Source organism: Phyllostomus hastatus, unplaced genomic scaffold (assembly GCF_019186645.2).
Source record: "Phyllostomus hastatus isolate PE091 unplaced genomic scaffold, TTU_PhHast_1.1 phas_contig_147, whole genome shotgun sequence".
NCBI classification, from domain to species: Eukaryota; Metazoa; Chordata; class Mammalia; order Chiroptera; family Phyllostomidae; genus Phyllostomus; species Phyllostomus hastatus.
The window spans coordinates 4688857-4706832 of NW_025333603.1; the positions used below are offsets into that span (position 1 = coordinate 4688857).

Sequence of the window (17976 nt, forward strand, 5' to 3'; positions counted from 1 at the left end):
ACCTCACCTGCCTGTCTCTTCACACTCTGGTTACTGTTGCTCACATCTTCTGTTTCTTTCACTCCAGTTGTGGTGCACTGGAAGCCCACAGGTGAATGGTCATCGTTCCCTGGCCAGGAGGAGCCCACATTTCGTGGGGGAAGTGCACAGATGACCACACCCATGCAGTGTTGCCAACAGCAATCAGCTGTGGTCCGGGGAGGTGCAGGGGTTGCCAGGGGACACTTGACCCACACTGGGAGCTCAGAGAGGGCTTCCTGGGAAGGCTTTCTGGATAAGGTGCTGCCTGTCAGCCTGGACTGTAGAAGAATTAATAGGAGTCTGTTACAGGAAGAGGCTTTGGGGCAGAGGATTTCACAACAGTGTAAGCTCCACAGCGTAAGCATTTTAAAAAAATATTTATTTATTTATTTATTTTTAGGGGGAGGGAGAAAGAGAGGTAGAAAAACATCAATTTCATGCCCCCAACTGGGGACCCAGCTCACAACCCAGGTATGTGTTCTGACTGGGAATGGAACCAGCGACCCTTTGGTTTGTAGGCTGATGCTCAATCCACTGAGCCACACCTGCTGGGGCAGAAATTTTGTTTGGTTTATTACCCAGTTCCTAGAACAATGCTTGGTACATAGTACGTTCTCAATAAACATAGCTTAAAAGAAAGAAAAAAAGGAAGAGAAGGAGGGACAGAAGGAGGGAGGGAGGGAGGAAGGGAACCAGGGGGAGAGAGAGACAGAAAGGTCTGGAGGAAGAATGAATGAGTGGATGTGTGAAACCCCTTAGTACATTCTAGGAGGAAAGTACAGTAGTTCCAGGTGGCCAGTAGCTTAGGTGGGTGGGGCTGGGGGGAGTAGCCTTATCTAATCCTATTGTTTGTGGTGTCCATTTCTTATCTCCCCACTGGACCCAGAGCTACTGTGAGGATGGGACCATTTTTCATCTTGTGGCCCCTAATATCCTCTGGTGTCTGCATTGAATGTTAACATACACACAGGTATTAAACCTGTGCTGGGTGCTGGAGACACACGGATGACTCAGAATTAGTTTCTGTCCCGCACCCCTCCCCCACCTCCCTAGTCTGGCTGGGGAGACAGACAGTAAACAACTGATTACAACAATGGTCAGAAGGAACAGGGGGAGCTACTGTGTAGATTCAAACAAAATGAGACCAAGCACAGGGATGGAGTGATGGGTTTTGCTCCAGGAGTGAAAAGCAGAAGGGGAGTTTCTTGGGTGTGTTGGGAAGGAGAGGGCATTGGAGGGAGTGTCAGCCTTAAGTAATGGAAAGGTTAAAGAAGGGGGTTGAGGTGGGAGGCACTCTAAGGAGAGAAACCAGGCCCAAAAATGTGGTTCAGGGAAGGTGGGGACTGGGGGACAGAGTGGGGAAAGATGGGTTGGGGTTTTGAATGCTGTTTCTGGATGTTTGGATTCGCTGCTTATGTCACTGCATTTTGGATTCTAGTGCTACTGGCTGCACACTGCACACTTAGTTGGGCTGCTGAGTGGTTCTGCTTCCCCGGAACCCATCAGCTCCCTTCTCTCCTGCAGGCTGGGTCCTCCCACTGTGTCTTTTAGCTCCACCGGGAACCTACTGATGCAGAGTGTCATTCTGTGTGAAGGCCCAGCAAAGGGACAGCGTGCCTGACACAGGTTTCCCCAAAGCCACCCTTCTCTAATTGCCCCAAAGCCTCTGGAAGGAGGTGCTAGTCCTTTTTTTTTGGCGGGGGGGGGGGGGGAATCAGCATCACAGAACCAGAGGCTCTCAAGAGATAGTAAAGATCTCTTCACCCCCTTCTCATTTGACAGATGAGGAAAATGGTGCACAGACAGATACGCCTGTGCTGCAGCCCTAGCGCAGACAGGGCATGGCCAATTTGGTAGTGTCCACGATTAGATGGGCCAGAGAAGGGCAGTATTTTCCTTTGCCAGGACCTAACAAGTACTCACGATTTGTGGGCCTTGCAAACCCAAGATGAGTCAGGCTTCTTGTGAGTCAGTCTGTTGACAAGCCATCCCTGGCCATTCCTAGCCCATCAAAAATAGAAGTCCAGGGGAAGGGTATGAGCAGGCCAATTTAATTAGTGTGGGCTCTATGGTACCTTAAGTTAGCCCTGTTAAATTAAACTGCCTAGGGGAAAAAATAACTGTAATTATTTCCTTCTCTCCCTTATCGTTGTATTTCAACTCTCTCCCAACCACCATATCTCTCTCATTCACAAAACAACCTTCAAACTAGGAGCTAAGCAGAGTCAACCACAGACTAGGGTTCTGTGTTTCCCTTTTTCTGTCCTCTTCTCCTGAGAGCTCCAGGTCCCGGCAGAGAACAGAGGCGTCCCTAGGGCCTGGCTGTATTCTAATTTAGGGAGGCTGTTACATTGAGTAGAACATTATTCCAAAAATGCATCCAGTGCCTCCTTCCTGAACCAACGCAGATCTGTTTGCTGCGGGGCATTTCTTTTAAAAGCCCCTTTTCTCTCTTCTATAGATCAAAATAAGCAAACTTTAATGGTAGGGAATTATTCTTTATTTTCTTGAAATCTAGTTCTGAGTTTTCTTACTCGAAACGTGTTTTCCCCAGGACACTGACCTACCCTTTAATTGTTTGGAGCTAGGCATGTTAGGGGGAGGGGCGTTACTTGTTTATTGGAACAGCGCAGTAAAAAAAAAAAAAATCAACCTAGGCTAACAGTTTCAAGGCTCCCCTAAAGATGTATCCAAACAGGCAGCCAATCAGCGCTTACACAGCTTTTTCTGCTTGACTCTTTTAAAGAGACAGTGCAGACAGTGTTTTATCACATTTAAAGAGAACCGCGCTCTAAAAGCATTCTGAAAATGGGGGCGTCCTCCCTATTTCGCTGGTTTCTGGTCTTAAAGATTCTCTAATGAGGGACTCACAGTGTCCTCAGGGTTCTCGGTGTGGGTAGAAAGAGTCAGTAGCAAATAGCTGGGTCACTCTGCCAGCCTCCCTTCAATTTCCCATTGTACACCTGGGTCACTGACAATGGAAGCTCCCCTCCCCCCATTCCTGACTCTCGTTACCCACTCCCCAATTTAGATCCATTTATTTGAAGTTTGCAGATTTCTGTGGCGCGCATTTTACGTCGCGGGGCACCCAGGTGACCCCCCCACCCCAGAATGACACTGTCTCTCCAAGTCAAAGGCTAACTTGCCAGTGCTGTCCGATCTTGGAAATTAGGGGGCAATCACTCTCCCTTATCTTAGCCCAAGTTCCCTGTCCCCTTCCCCAGGCTCCCCAAAGCAAGCCAAGGGCCATTTTCGCGCGGCTCCACTTTGGGGCTTTCCAAAGTATTTTAATGATCTAGTAAAGGAGCAGCCGCGCGCCTCCGCGCCCGCTCCAGCCGCCTAGCTCGCAGCGTGGAACCCCAGGCCAGGCGCTCGGAAACCAGATTGGGAGAGAGGGAGGACCGGGGGTGGGGTGCTGGCGTCTCGGCGGCCGGAGGGGCCGGGTTGTAATCTGAAGGGGTGGTCAGTGTCGGAACCCAGGGGGAGAACCGGCGAAGGGGAGGGGGAGATAAGGCTTGGGCCGACGCGGGCCGTAGCTGGGGGAATGAGGGGCAGACAAGAGAGGGACGTAGCGGAAGGGAGACGGCGGTGCCCGGTTTAGGGGTCTGCGCCCCCTCCCCTCCGAGACTGCCGCAGCGCCCCCCCCCCCCCCCGCCCAACCCCGATGGTCCACGCCACGGAGAGCTCTGGTTAAAACCCATCCTCGCTGGGGTCGGGAGACCAGAGTTCCCCCATTCTGATTCGTGTCCCCTCTCCACATCTACAGAAAAGAGGCTCGCAACCCCCGGTCCCCCCGCAGGAGCACGGGCAGCGGCTCCACGGAGGTGGCCGCAGCGGGGACTGCCGTGGCTGGGCGCTGACAGGGCGTCCCTCCCGGGCCGCCCCGGGCCCGCCCCCACGCGCCTATAGGCCGGAGCGGCTATCAATCGCGGGACGTTGACGCCCGCCTCGCTCCCTCGCCGGGGTAGCCACGTTCGGTTGAGCTCCAAGTAGACCAGCGGCAGCGGCGGCGGCAGCGGTGCTGGAGGCGCAGAGGGCGGCGCAGGCGGAGCGGGGCGGGCGGGCGCGCTAGCGAGCCAGCGGGCAGCCGGGCCGGCGGGCGAGCGGCGGCGGCGGCGGCCCCGGCACCCCAGGCCGAGCCGGCGCGGGAGGAGTTCCAGGGCGATGGGGCCGCGGCCGGGGCTGACGCTTTGACAGCTGGAAAGAGCGCGGAGCCAGCGCCTGGGGGGGAGGGAGGGGAGCGCGGCTAGGAGAGCGCGAGCGAGCGAGCGGGCGAGCGCCGGGGAGGGGGCCGGGAGCGAGGGGCAGCTCGGGAGCAGCCGGAGCGGTAGCGGCGGCGGCGGCAAGGTTCGGTGCCCTCTTCTCTGCAAAACATGTTTGCCAAAGGCAAAGGCTCGGCGGTGCCCTCGGACGGGCAGGCTCGAGAAAAGTAAGCCTTATTTTCGAAGTGGCCGCCGGGCTGCGGGCGGGTGGGCGAGCGGGCGGGCGGAGGCAGGTGGGTGGGTGGGGGCTGCTGCGCCCCGGGCCCCGACGCCGCCTGCCTGGCCCGGTCCCCGAGGCCGCGGCGGCGGCGGCGTGGGAGAGCCCATTGTTGGGATCCGGCAGAGGTTGGGGCATCGGGGAAGGGGCGGCGGGAGGCGCTGCCGGAGGAGGGGGCACTTGGTGGCCGCGGGGCGTGCCGGGCATGGGGGCCGGCGATGAGGGGTGGGCGAGGTCCCGTGAGCAAGCCGGGATGGCAGCCCCACTCGGAGCGCTCGTCGCGGTGGCCGCACTTTGCCCACCGGGCGCGGGCAGGGGGCGCGTGGCTTCTGCAGCCCCGAAGGCTCCTTTTGTCCGCCCGCGGTGTGAGGAGTGCGTGCTGGGGGCTTTGTTCGGCTGGGAGCGTTCTCCCTTCCCTGCCCTCGGTCTCGCCGCCGGTCCCGTGCCCTCCGGGGCTCCGGTCTAGGCAGGGACGGCGGCGCCGGCTTGGCCCTAGGCTTGGGGGACAGTTGTTTGTGGGGGGAGGTAGTGACGGCGGGCTTTACTGCTTTTTCCAGAGCTCACCAAGCACCCCGGAGTCCAGGACTGAGTATCCCGGACCCTCAAAGCTGGGGAGAGGGTGGCAAGGAGTGGGTCTCGAAAAGGAAGGAGGCTTTGGGATCGGGTGGCTTTTGAGTTTGAGAGAGTTAAGTGGGTTTGGTTCTGACGCCACTTGTAAGTTAAAGTTTGGGGGCTGTTTTTCGGGCCCCATGACTTGAGAGAAGGCGTCTCCTGATATTCAGCCCCTAGCTACTCCCATTCGCGGCTTCAGGCAAGGCCGAGGTAGCTGCTCACCTCTGGTCAGGGCCACAATGGGACAGCGCAGACAGGGCTGGAAGCCGGCTGGCAAGGGCCAGGAGCAACTGCTCCTTGTGGTTTGACACCTCTCTCTTTCTATGCCCCCTGCCTACTTTCCAGGTTAGCTTTATACGTCTACGAATATTTGCTGCACGTAGGAGCACAGAAATCTGCACAGACCTTCTTGTCAGAGGTGAGTGGAACTCCCCCCATCATCCAATTTTTTGACACCCCCTCCTCCCCACCATTCTTAGAGCCTTTGTTTTCAGGAGCAGTCACTGTGGCCACCATTTTGAATTTTTATCACCTTTTGGCATTTATTGTTAGTTGGTCTTCACAACCTTTTGGTTCTGAGAAGCCCCCAGCCCAACCCTTCTCTCTGCTCGTGTAAGCTATCTCTGATCTCTACTTTCTAGATTCGATGGGAAAAAAACATCACGCTGGGAGAACCGCCTGGGTTTTTGCACTCGTGGTGGTGGTAAGTTTGTGTGATAATCTTGTGTATGTGTATTTTGTCTGAGTCCCGGGTCCGAGTGAGCAAAGACAGGCAGCCTGGAGCAGACCCCCTGCCTTACCCTCAGCACTGCACAGAGCTCGCACCTCTGGGCCCTCAGACCGGCATCCGTGAAGGGGGAAAAGGGCAGAAGAGGCTGGTGCCTAAAGTTTTTGCCTCCTCTTTTCCTTTCTGTTGAAAGCCTACTAAATCATGTCTACTGTGTGGATAGAAACTCCTTACTTTTCCATCTCACTCCTGTCCACTAGGCAGGCTTGAAAAAAAACCTTGAAGGATTTTTGTCAATTCTGCATGCTGCTTTAATTAGAGGGAGTTGGGGGGTGGGGCGGGGTGGAGGGGATACCAGGTCTGTTTTACAACTGGTCTATCTATTTTTTTTAAACTGTACACTCAGATCCTTGAGAGAGAAAGAAAGGTAATGGGAATGAGAATCTACCAGGACCTTTTCCACGGCACCCTGAGAAAGAGCAAGAAGGGGCTGCCACTTCCTTTAAAGATACTGATTCAGACTGACTGGACCTTCCTCTGCTCTGTGGGCTCTCCCTCCACCCCACCCCACCCCCAGCATCCCTAAAACCACAAAGTTTCATTTTACTGAAAACCTTAACTTGTCGCTGTCGACCTCACAGAGTGCCTGCAGTCGGTAGTTAGGGGCTCTCTTATATGTGACCCTCTCTCAGGCTCCTGGACCCTGCTCGTGGGACCACCTGAGTCTGTCTTCGGTTTGCCTGCTGGTAGGAGGGAGGCTTAAGGTCAGCGGGAGTCAGTTGCAGTACAAGGAAGACCTGGGTGTTTTGTGCGCTTGATCGGTGGAGTCTTTGACATCCTTTTGAAAAGGAAAAGAAAGCACAGTGGCTTTTGATGTTTTGGTGGAGTTCAGGAAAACGGGAGTGCCATGTCTTGGGATCTTAGTGCATTTACCTGACCACCAGCTCAGGTTACTGTTCCAGGTCTCTTTGAAATAAAGGGGGGTGAAATGTTTGTTCTACCTTAGGCAGGGAAAATGAGTTTTTAATTACTTCTGCCAACCTCACTACTGCCAGTGATGTAGGCATCTGGTGTGACGGAAGGATTCTGCCTGTTGAAGTGGGTGATGGGTTTTCTGTGGGGGGTTTTGGAGAGGATTGTGGATGAGGTTGGTGGGTCTGACCATCACAGGTTTTGCAGAAACCTAGCTTATGAGTAAAAGTTACTTGGAAGGAGTTGGGGAGTTTGTAGTGTTAGCAATCTTTAGTGTGTGAAAGAGTTAATCAAATATGTGCAGCTTCAGAGGATAGCAAGGAATGTTCTTGAGCCTCCCTCTGCAGCTAGTGGAAGTCGCTGATTTTCTTGTTTTATCCATAATCTCCCTGAAACTTCTCCAGCCCTTGTCTGTGGTTCTGGGCTCAGGCAGTGGTGGGTCTGGCTGTGGTCTTGTTAGTTAGAAAGTGCCTCATGATTTGACACCGAGCAAATGACCATGGCTTTTGGGGTGGGAGGAAGTGGCGGAGCTGATCCAGAGAGGGGCAGGCTATGTTATTCATACACCTTGATGGCTGGCAGAGCTGGCGGTTGAGATGATTCCTTCTGCGCTGGCTGTGCACAGCAGGGGCAGGAGTACTCGCCTGGGATCCAAACTTCCACTCTGGTGCCTCATTTATCCTTTGGTCAGTTCCTATCCCTGGGCCTTGGGCTCCTGACCTGAACAGGGTTTACAAGGCTTCTTGGTAATACGTTGAGTATCCCCTGGTTGCATAGGGCTTTCCCGGTCAACGAAGGGCTTGTATACCTGGTCTCATGCAACAAAGTGTTGGAGGGGCCGAGGCAGGGATATCAATGCCTTCTCCCCGACACCAGATCCTCCCCTTGCGGGACTGGTGGACAGTGCCTCTCTGAGGGGGGCTTTCTCTTCCAATATGAAAGAACAAGATATTTGGTTGACCTTTGACTAATTGATACTTGTTCTTTGTTGGGATGGGGTGGAGTGGTTCTTGCATAAGAATACCTTGGCGGGGGGGTCCTTGCTGAGAGTGGGGGTGAGGTGGGAGGGATGGGGGCATGAGTTCCTGGATTAAGAACCTGTAGGTTTCCTTTATTGGCAGAGTCACCCAGTTTGCTCTGCATGTGAATCATAGCCCTGACTTTGACAGTTTAACCTTTTAACTGAATGCAGCCCTTTTGGGTTGGGGACGGTAAAAGGAGCCTAAACGGAGGTGCACGGATTCTCATCCAGATTCCTACCTGTGCAGTCTGGGCCTCTTGTGTCCGTGGGTGGGCTGCACTAACCTGTGTGGGCTTCAGTGCCCCTGGCTAATGTGGGGGTAAATCTGTCTTCCGCACTGTGGTAATCACAGGCAGAAAATCACAGGTGTAAGGCGTTTTAGCACACAGTAGGTGCTTGATAGATGAGGGTCATTGCTCTCATTACAGATAGCTGGCTTTCTAGAAGAGGCTGGGTCCGTGGTGATCTCTGGGCTGCGTTTGCCCAGCGAAGGCTAGAAAGGGGGGGCTGGACCTTTGGGAGATGCGGTGCTGCTAGCACCGCACATTGTGCGCTTGCCGTTGTGTACACAAGTCATAATTAGTAACCCGATCTCATTTTATTTTTCAACTTGCAGTGTATTTTGGGACCTTTACTGTGCAGCTCCTGAAAGGCGAGACACTTGTGAACATTCAAGTGAAGCAAAAGCCTTTCATGATTACGTGAGTAACAAAATTTTAATCCTGGCAATAATTACAGGGTTGGATAGCTCTAACTTCTTTAGGACTGAACGCAAATACACGGCCAATTGGCAGTGGGTTTTGTTTTCTCCTTGACTTTCTTTTCTGCCCATCTTCCTGTTGCCCTCGCCCTGTACCCTCCTCCAGCACCATTCTGACTTGGTGAACGGTATTTCATAATGTTGTAATTATGCAAAAGAGTGTGTAGATACCTATCTGGAGAATTAAGTGGCGTTGAGCAGGGTTCAACTGTGTGAGGTTTATGTTCAGAGTGGACAGTTAGCTGGGAGGGGACTGAGCCTCTTTGGTGTTGGTTTAAGAAAAAATGGACCACAACCAAAAAATAAAAAAAGCAAGTGTTAAACTTGTATTTTGGAGTAGAAGGGATGTTGTGTGAGAATTTGGTGAATTGCACTCACGCATTACTTTCCAGGGAATGATTTTTCTTTTTCTTTTCTAAGATTTTACTTATTTATTTTTAGAGAATGCGGAAGGGAGAGGGAGGGAGGGAGGGAGAGAGGGAGGGAGAGAAACATCAATTGGTTGCCTCCCCCCCCCCCCCAAAAAAAAAACTGGACTCCAAACCTGAGTTGGTGTCAGACTTTACGATCAGGTGAAATGTTAGTTAGGATGTTTTAGGGAAGGTGGAAGGGGAAGTATCTGAAGATCTTCCCAGCCTCCTTCCAGTCTGCTTGGCATTGGTCTTAACCTTCTACAGGAAGGTTAAGTGTGTACCTGTCTGTGTGTACGTGTGGGCATGTAAGAGGCGTGATCTCTTTTGTCTTACACGTCTGCATGAAGTGGAGAGGAACTGGTCCCCAAACTCTGGGGCATGGAAGTTGTTTTTTTCAGTGGCATCAGGGCATACCTATTTGGTCAGGTCATTTGTGTCCCCTGCATGCAGAATTTGAAACTGGCCTAGGAGACCAGACCCTGTCTTGGTTGAGTTTCACAAGTGGTCAAACCCCATCACCACGAATATCTTCATGGTAAAAATTTCTCCTGTAATACGAGGAGCTACAGACTCAGCCGGAGGCTGCCTGGTTTTGAGACTATTCAATGTGATGAAATTCTGCTATGACTGAACAGTTAAAGCCCTTGGAGTGGAATGCTGAGGGAATTGACCGGTTCTCATGCCTTCTCTAGGGCTGAAAATGAGAAGCTGGCAAATGGTACTTAGGGCCTGGTAACCTTTTAGTAGTGAAAGGTGAGGAGACTCCTTTACTTGTGATGTGGTTCTGGGAAAATCCGTGGTGGTGATCATAGGGTTTCCTGACCTGGAGGTCGGAGGAGGAGGCTAGGAAGTACATCAGCCATAGAAAAATAGTTGGTGAATTTGACCTTTCTGCCTAGTAAAAAAGTCTTGTGTTTTTTGTTTTGTTTTTTTCAGCCTATAGACAGCCAGTTCCTGTGTGGCCAGTCTTCGACTGCTATGCAAATGGTTTTATTTTGGGGTGGGCGATGGGCAGGTGTGCCTGTTTCAAGTCCATCACTTGACACAGGTACCTGTGCTATTTTTTGAAGTTATCTTTTCAGCCACGTTAGTGATTTCTGACTAAGCGAGCACTCCGGTGCATAACGTGAGCTGCCCCTTGGCGGTCTGTGGTGTGGCCTGCCGCCTCGGAACAACATGGCGGCGAGCGCTCGCCCGGGTTTGCTTCCGGTGACGGACTGAGGCGTGAGCGGCAGTCGGGATTTCTGAGGCTCGTGTTGACGTTTAGAAGTTGCAACCAAGAGATGAGGTCACACTGAGGCCCAGGTTTTAGGGTCCAGACCCTTTTTCTTGGATTGGAATCTGCTTACTGTTCTGTGCCCAGAGAGTCAGGTCACGTGGGAGGAGGGACGGCGTGATGAACGGAACCGGAAAGGATCGGCTCCCCTGGGAAGGAGTTAAGAGGTAGCACTGAATTGCAGAGAAGACAGGCTACTTGAAAAATTAAGAACTATTTAAGAAAATTCAGAAAAGAAACACTCTTTTTGTCTTTGTCCTTCTCAAATCTTCTTGTGTTCTCTCCATTCCCATGGCTACTAGCTAGTTAGCCCATGTTACTTCTTACTTGAGTTATTGCTATAACCTTTTTCTGGACTCCTGGCTGGAATGCGTGCTTCCTATACCCACTCACATCCTATCCATCTTCTCAGTTCTCCGTCCTGGAGGACTTGCACGGTAGTTTCTGCACACCTGGATTGCTCCTTGATTGCAGTGTCTATTAAAACCACCTATACAAAGCCTTTGTTGGTGGCTTTCCATGTGCTGGGTACCTGTGCAGAGTGGTACAGGTTCGGTGACCCTGTGAGAGAAGGCACGTTGTTAACTCCATTTTCCAGGTGGAGAAACTGAGGCACAGAGAGACTAACTAATTCATAGCTGGTAGGGGGTAGCATTAGGATCTAAACACAGGTCAGAACTGACTCCAGAATCGGTTCTCTTTACGCCAAGGCTTGGCTCACAGGTCTGTGGCATCATTTGTCCGCACCTGTTCTGACTAACTTCTCGTTCAGGTTTGTCTTTCCAACCACAGCTTATTAATTTTTTCTGCAGCAGAGACCATTTGTCCACAGAGCTGTTCATCTCTGTAGCTCCCACAGTATCCTGCACATAGTAGGCATGCATGCTAATTGAATGAAGGAGTAAGGAACTATGTGGGTAAGAAAAAATAGGTAATTTGGGGTCAGTAAGTAGCCTGGTCTGGAACAATCAATGGAATACTGGATGATGTTCATTTTTGCCAGGTGATCTTGAGCCAGGCAATTTTATGTGGGTTAACTAGTTACTTTAAATCCTTTTTAGAAGATAAAGTGGAATATCCATTTTCGATCAAGGAGATTTAGAGATTTTCATGGTTTGTGGGTGAGTCCTGCTAGCTCAGGTACCAGGTTCAGGGCATGGTGGGTGCTCGCTGGGCAGGGATGGGGTGGGTGCCTCACTCCTGAGTGGCTGGAAAGGACCGCTGTCCATTCACAAGATCCTGGTCTCAGCTTTCTTAGGGAAATGGCTTTGTGTTCCTGGCAGGTCGTCTCCTCTTCCTGATGGGTCAGGGCCTTCTCAAAGGCTCTTCTCAGGTCAAGGCCAGGCTATAGGGCCTGGAATGAGCTGTATGACTCAGCAGGGAGGAGGTTTAAATTTTCTTTGAATTGGTGAGTTTTTATTTGAGTCACAGTCTATTTTCCCCCACACATCTGGCAACTTCAGGTTTCTTGGCTCATTGTTCGTAAGCCCGAGTGCCCTGCTGTTGACCACATGTATCTGTGGAGCATTGGGGGATTTGGTACCTGGAGTGGACTTTTCTGGAAATTAGTTTCTTTTAAGCCAGAAGAGCTCTGAGGCCATGGATGGAGGCTCACAGGGACCCTGCCTGTGGTTTCCTTGTTGTTCCTCTCTGGCTGGAACAGTGACTGTGGAGTGGTGATGAGAGCCCTTGGGGTCCCAGTGGGTTTTCTTAGATGCCACTGTCTGGGTTCTGGCCCTTTGTGGAGTGGCCGCTCCCAGCTGCCTGCTGTGTCTCTCTCGCTGTGGGCCGAGTGCTGTGCTGGCGTTCTTCTGTACCTTCACCTCCTCCAGCGTCTGCGTGGTTGTGAGAAATGTCCTAGGTGCCTTCTCAACCACCAGCAGTCCTTTCCCTCCTTGTGGGAGCTAATTTTGTGTTTTCCTTTTGGTGGTGAGAACTGAAGGGAGTAGATAAGGTCCGTGAAGTGGCGTCTTTTGAGTGGAAGGCACTGGAGGGCAGTGATGGGTTTGTGCATAGCTCATGTCGCTGCACTTCTCATAATGCTTCTTCAGTGTGTGGTTGTGGTCTGGTCTCACTGCTGCCTTTGTGGTAGGTTTTATTAAGTCTCGTCACCATTTTACAGATGAGGGAACTGAGGCTTAGAGTTCAGATGCTTAGAGTTCAGATGCCAAGGGCCTGTGGCCAAAGGGTGGAGGGAAGGAGTATATTTTTGACTCAAAGTGTGCCCACACATTTTCACTGAAGAAGTGAATTTAGGGCAGAATGAAACCCAGGTTCCTGAGAGGGGAGTTGCAGAGTCCTGGCAGAGGTGAGGCCTGAGCCCTGGGAAGGGGGTTTGTTATGGTGCGCCAGCCCTTTTGGCAGGGAAACGTGATAAAAGCTATGGCGTTTCCTTCCATAAAATACATGTGTCCCCCCACAAAGGAGACTTTGTGCGTGATTTCAGGAGGTGCACGGACTGCTGCCCTAAATTCCAAAGTCCTTTTGTGATTTCCCAGTGAAGAACTTGGGTTTGTAGTGGAGATAGAGTTCCATGACCATGTGGGCCTTGAGCCTCAGTTTCCCTACTCTGAAAACCTCTGCCGTATGAGCCCGAGTCAGCCTCTCTCTGTGGGGCTGGTTCCGTTGCCCCGGTGCTCCTGCCCAGAGGGACTCTGCTGACCCCTGTGCCCCCTGTTGTGAGGCTGGTTCTCCAGGCAGGTTGGTTAAGAGTCCTGGGCGTGCATGGGAGCAGAGGTATTTGTGGCTCCATGGCAGGGGTCCAGCGTCCTTGGTGGGTTTGAAATAGCAAAGTGATATTTGAGAGGGCTCTCCTTGGATGTGCTGAGCTGAGGTTCCTGCCAGGCAGGGAGTGTCCACGCCTGCCAGAGCCTGTGGGAGCAGGGGCATGAGAAGGTGGCAGCTCGGGCAGGAACGGGAGGAGGAGGAGGCTGCAGCTGGGCTCTGGGTAGCTTGGGGGAGCGCTCTCCCCTGCGATAAGCCAGCATCGCTGTCTGCTCAGAGGTTCTGATGAGTTCACGGAGTTGCCTTTGGCTCTGACCCTTGTGTGGCAGATTATGGAAACAAAACACACACAGTTGTTTCTGTCCCCGCTCCCCTTGGAGCTTAGACTTCGTGTTGTGTCCTTTCTTCAGGCTCCCACCCCACTTGCTGCAATTCCTCTTGACCCCCGGAGGCTGGCAGACTCCTCCATCGGTAGTTAATTAAACACTAAATGAGTAACTGGAATTGCATTTTGCCAGAACCCAGGCAATACGGCCACTTTAATGGGTTTCAAGTGGCAGCAAGACCCCAAATTGCAAATCCTTGCCCTTTATTTCAAGGCGGGAGGTGAGACGGGGGGAGCGGTGGGGACCCAAACAAAGTTTTTGGCAGTGGTCACTTCATTTGAACTCCAAGACTGGCTGTGCACACCAGTCTTTGCATAATGCCATCCTTGTTAGCTAAGCATTTGCAAACTTGGATGGAGAGCCAGCTCTGTGCCAGCCGCTGTTCTGAGGGAGTTGGGAGACACCCGGCTCTCCCTGCAGCGTCCCTTAGGTCGTCTTAGTTTTCCAAGGGAGGCAGGCTGTCCACTGGGGGCCTCAGGCCAGAGCCGCCTCGCCCCCTTCCCTTGACCTTCCCAGCTCTGCGGGTGGATGTGTGTGCGCTTAAGTCTGAAGAGGGAGAAGCAGAAAGGAGGTGTGTGCGCTGGAGGGTCTGTCAGCAGAGATAACAGAAATGTTACACTAGCTGTAGCCTTTATTACAGTGTCTAGGGTTTAGAGTATTTAGAAAAATTAATCTTTCTCAGCTTGGTAATAACTCTGACCATGGCACAAGTGCATTAGACGATGCACATACACTCTGTAATACATGCTGCATGGAGCTTACAGCAGACGGACAATACTGACTGTTTCTCACTCGCCAGGGTGATGGGGTTTTCCGTAGCCTTGGTTAGATGAGTTTTAGGAATGTTTCTCTCAGTGTTATGCTTTAAAAAGAATACTATATTTTAAAAAAATTTCCTGAGCCTTGAATCCTCTAGATTTTGAAGGGTGTGGGCTCTGACTAGCAACTGGGGTGCATACTTCAGCCCTGTCTTTGTTCTGTCATTTCCTGGCAGGGTGGACTTTCAGGGACTCAGTTTCCCCATTCCTAAAGTGGGGAAGTGGTGGTTCCTTTGCGTGATTGTCATGAGGATTAAGTAGTTACACACACACACAATGGTTGTCTCTTGGTGGCTAGTACTTGGTGAAGTTATTCCTTTCTCTTTTACAGCTCTAAAAGTTTTCGCCCCAAACTTTTATTATCATGGAAACAATAGCATGTTTCTCTGGGAGAACAAATGGACCTGGGGAACTGGACAGTGGTGGAGTTTCCCGGTGATGCCCTCTGGTCCCTGGGCTCCCCCGACGTGTCCTGGAGTCTTCCCTCCATCCCAGCTGTCTGCTCTCACCCCCACACCCCTGCACAGGGCAGGGCAGGCGTCCCACCACAGGCTGGCGCTGATAAATGCTTCCCTGAGATGTCTGCACCCCTTATCTGCGTTGGCCAGAGTGGTCCTGTCCCAACCCCACATGTGGCTGCTACATAGCTAAATGGTGAGACCCAGAGGGCTGGCCACTTGGCATCAGCAGAAATCTGAATTCAAATTTCAGCTTCCCACCTGTTAGCTGGGGAGGGGCTTTGCTTCACTTCTGGAGGTCTGTTCTAGTGACTGTGAAACAGGTGCAAAGGGTCAGCCTTGCTCAGCCCACTGTGGGGGTGGCTGGGAGAAAGGCGAGGAAGGCTCTTGTGCTGTGAAGTGCTGTGTAAGTGTTTATAGGGACCAACAGGATTGAAAGCCCCTTGGCGGGATCTTGTCGTTGTCCTCTCAGGGTGTATGCTGCTCTGGCCAGCCTCGGGCCTCATCTGACTTTCTGACTGAGTGGGGCGTTCCAAAGAGGGGCCTGAAGGAGAAGGTGGGCTTGGGGAAGGTCCATGGGAAACCGGTTCTGGGTGCATTGGCTACTTGCTCCTTTGCTTTCCCAGGTGTTGGTCAGCTGGCTCCCAGGCCAGGAGCAGAAGATACTGCCAAGTTTTGGGGTGTTCATTCAGTCCTACCACGGAGTGCCTGCTCTGCGCAGTGTAGTCGAAGAAAGAAGTGCAGCTCAGGATGCGCTAAGTGCTTAACAGCACTTCTGCAGAATGATTTTGTTCTTTGGAGAGACGGATGCAGAGTCAGAACAGGTGCCAGGAGTAGGTGAACAGTCCCACCCCTGGTGGTGGCTGGGCAGTGTGTTTAATGCAGGGTTGCACCTAATGGAAACGGAGGTCACCTAGTCATCATACAAGTAGGTAAACTGAGGCCTGCAGAGGAAAGTGCCTCATCTGATGTCACCAGTAGGACTCCAGCCTGCAAACCCAGTAGGATGCAGGACTTGTTCCTTTCCCAGTGCCGTACTCACACGCTGTGCAGACTTGGGCATCTTAACCTTTCTGTGCTTCAGTTTCCTTAGGCCACAGGGGGTTAACAGAGCACACCTGCCTCATCAGGTTGTCCTGAAGATCAAATGAGTCAATGTGTATGTGTACATACACACACACAGCGCATACACAGCGCACATGGTGCCTGGAACAGTGTGAGTGCTGTATAAACATGTGCTACAATTATTATCTCACTTGCCCTGGAGTGAATTCTGGCTCTCTGATGGCCAAGAGTGGGTGGCAGCAGGGGCTTTGGGTGTGAGATGTGTGAAACATGAGCCGTCATTGGCTTGTTCACATGTTGGTTAGTTCCCCAGGTCCCTAGGTGCGAATCCACTTTCTCCAAGTTCATTCAGTTGACTGAGGTGGGGGTGGGGGTCCAATACACAGCCTCCTTACTAGCCCCCTATGCTTGTGAGGATGAGACAAGGTGTGTGTGGACGTTCCTCGCCAGCGCTTGGCCTGTGTTAGTCAGTCAGTCAGTGTCCCTTTTCTCCTTTTCCAGCCACTTCTCTTGCTCTAGGGGTCTGGAGCTTTCCCCAGCCCCCTCTGACCCTTCCCTGTATCCCTACTTGGTGCTGCTCCACCTGAGAATGGGTGTTTTTGTTTCTGTGCCAACCATCCTTTCTGTAAAGCAGATGCCAGCCTGGAATGTGGCTGCCCCCACCAGGCCTGCCAGGACCACCCTCCTGGGAACACCTGCTTCTCTCCTTCTTCCCCCAAGAACGTGGTGTCTTTCTTACGCATTTGCTACTTGCTTCCTGGAATTAGAGTGATTGATTGGGTCAAGGTTGTATCTCTTCCCTTCCTCCTTCTAGATTGGAAGCTCCTGAGGGCATCTTTGTGCCTTTCTGCTCTCCCACTCCTGGGGCCATTGCGGAATCCTGAGTAGACCCTGGGGTTGGTGAGCTGCAGCCTGGGCCTTGAGAAAAGAGAAGAGTTTGGTTGCTGCCCAGGAATCGGGCGTGTTAAGCACACATTTTGATGGAGATGGACAGGCGGCGCATGGTGACCCATTGCTCCACAAACCGAGTTGGGACCCGTTAGTGTTAGTGCCTCGTGAAGTCAGCATAGTGGGTCAGGTTGGTAATGACAGAAAATGAAACAACTGTATCACAGACAGTAAACATAAATGTTAATTCGGGAAACTTGTTTTCCGTGACTTATGTGTGCCTATAAATGAATGTGTGCCCTGGGTTGTGATGTGAAATTTGCCTTATTGTGGATCTCAGTCTAAACTTCGAAAGCCACTAGACTGGAGAGGCTGAGATTGAATCTTGGGACCTGCAGGATGGATGACTGAGGCAAAGTGGCAAGCGATTGCTGACCTCAGTTCCCTGATCTGTAATAAGGAGGGAATCATCCCCACCTCTGAGGGTTCTTGAGAGAGTCATCTCCCCATTCTGCTTCCTGAGTGGTGCCTGGGGGGTGCTCAGCACCTCTGCCTTTGGGGTTGGCTGCCACAGTGCTAGGGCACTGAACACACGTGGAAGGTGCCAGCAGATGCTTGCTGAGTGCTGAGTAAGCAGTAACTCCCACTTGAAGTCTGTGACTCGTCCCTGCTGGCTGGCCTTGAGCAGCTACTCCTGCCCGTCTGCAGCAGAGGGGCGCTGGGGTGCTGGCCCCCTGTGGAGGGTGTTGTCTGAACATCTGCAGGGCTCAGGCTCTGGCCACAGCGAGAATCTCGAGACTGGATCTCAGAGCATCCTGTCTGACCCAGGTTGGCCAAGCCTCCCAAATTCCCTTTCCCCTCTGGATGACAGCTGTTTGCATAGCTCCCGGGCAGGCTTTGTGTCCCCTGCTCTTTGTGTGTTTGGGTGAAGAGCCTGACATTTCACTTCTGTTTCACAGTCCTCTGACCTTAAGAAGCTTGGCTGCTCCCTGTGGCCTCTGTCTGAGGTTTTTTTCTGATCCTCCTTTCCCGTCACAAAAGGCTGTTTGCGAGAGCGGGCTCCGGGGTGGCAGGCCTCCCCCACGCCTGGGGTGTTAGCCTCAGCTTTGCCAACTCTCTTGGGATGGACAGTGTGGCTTTGCAGACTGGGCTGGAGCGGCAGTCGGTTGTCGGGATGTGAGTCCTGCATTCTTGCCTTGTGCCTGGCTCTGCGGTGGTTGGCGATGGGGACCAAGCTTGTGCCATGGACAGTACACAGGGTTTGGACTTGGATGACCAGGGTTCAAGTTTCAAGTTGGGATTCTTTCAGATGGCCTTGGGTAAGTCATTTGGCCTCTCTGAGCCTTAGTGTGTCTG

General features: G+C 52.3%; 1 protein-coding gene across 3 annotated transcripts in view; it reads left to right on the top strand.

The window, feature by feature from the left end:
- Nucleotides 1-3964: 3964 nt before the first annotated feature.
- The window catches only part of SSBP3 (single stranded DNA binding protein 3), a 154633-nt gene continuing 140621 nt past the window's right edge, over nt 3965-17976 (top strand). For 2 of the 3 annotated variants that reach the window (XM_045857335.1, XM_045857355.1), the window contains exons 1-4: nt 3965-4450; nt 5458-5530; nt 5754-5815; nt 8449-8533. In XM_045857335.1, coding sequence (XP_045713291.1) covers nt 4395-4450; nt 5458-5530; nt 5754-5815; nt 8449-8533 — 276 coding nt within the window. In that variant the 5' untranslated portion in view covers nt 3965-4394. The remainder of the gene's footprint in view (nt 4451-5457; nt 5531-5753; nt 5816-8448; nt 8534-17976) is intronic. The other variant, XM_045857346.1, reaches the window with a different exon arrangement.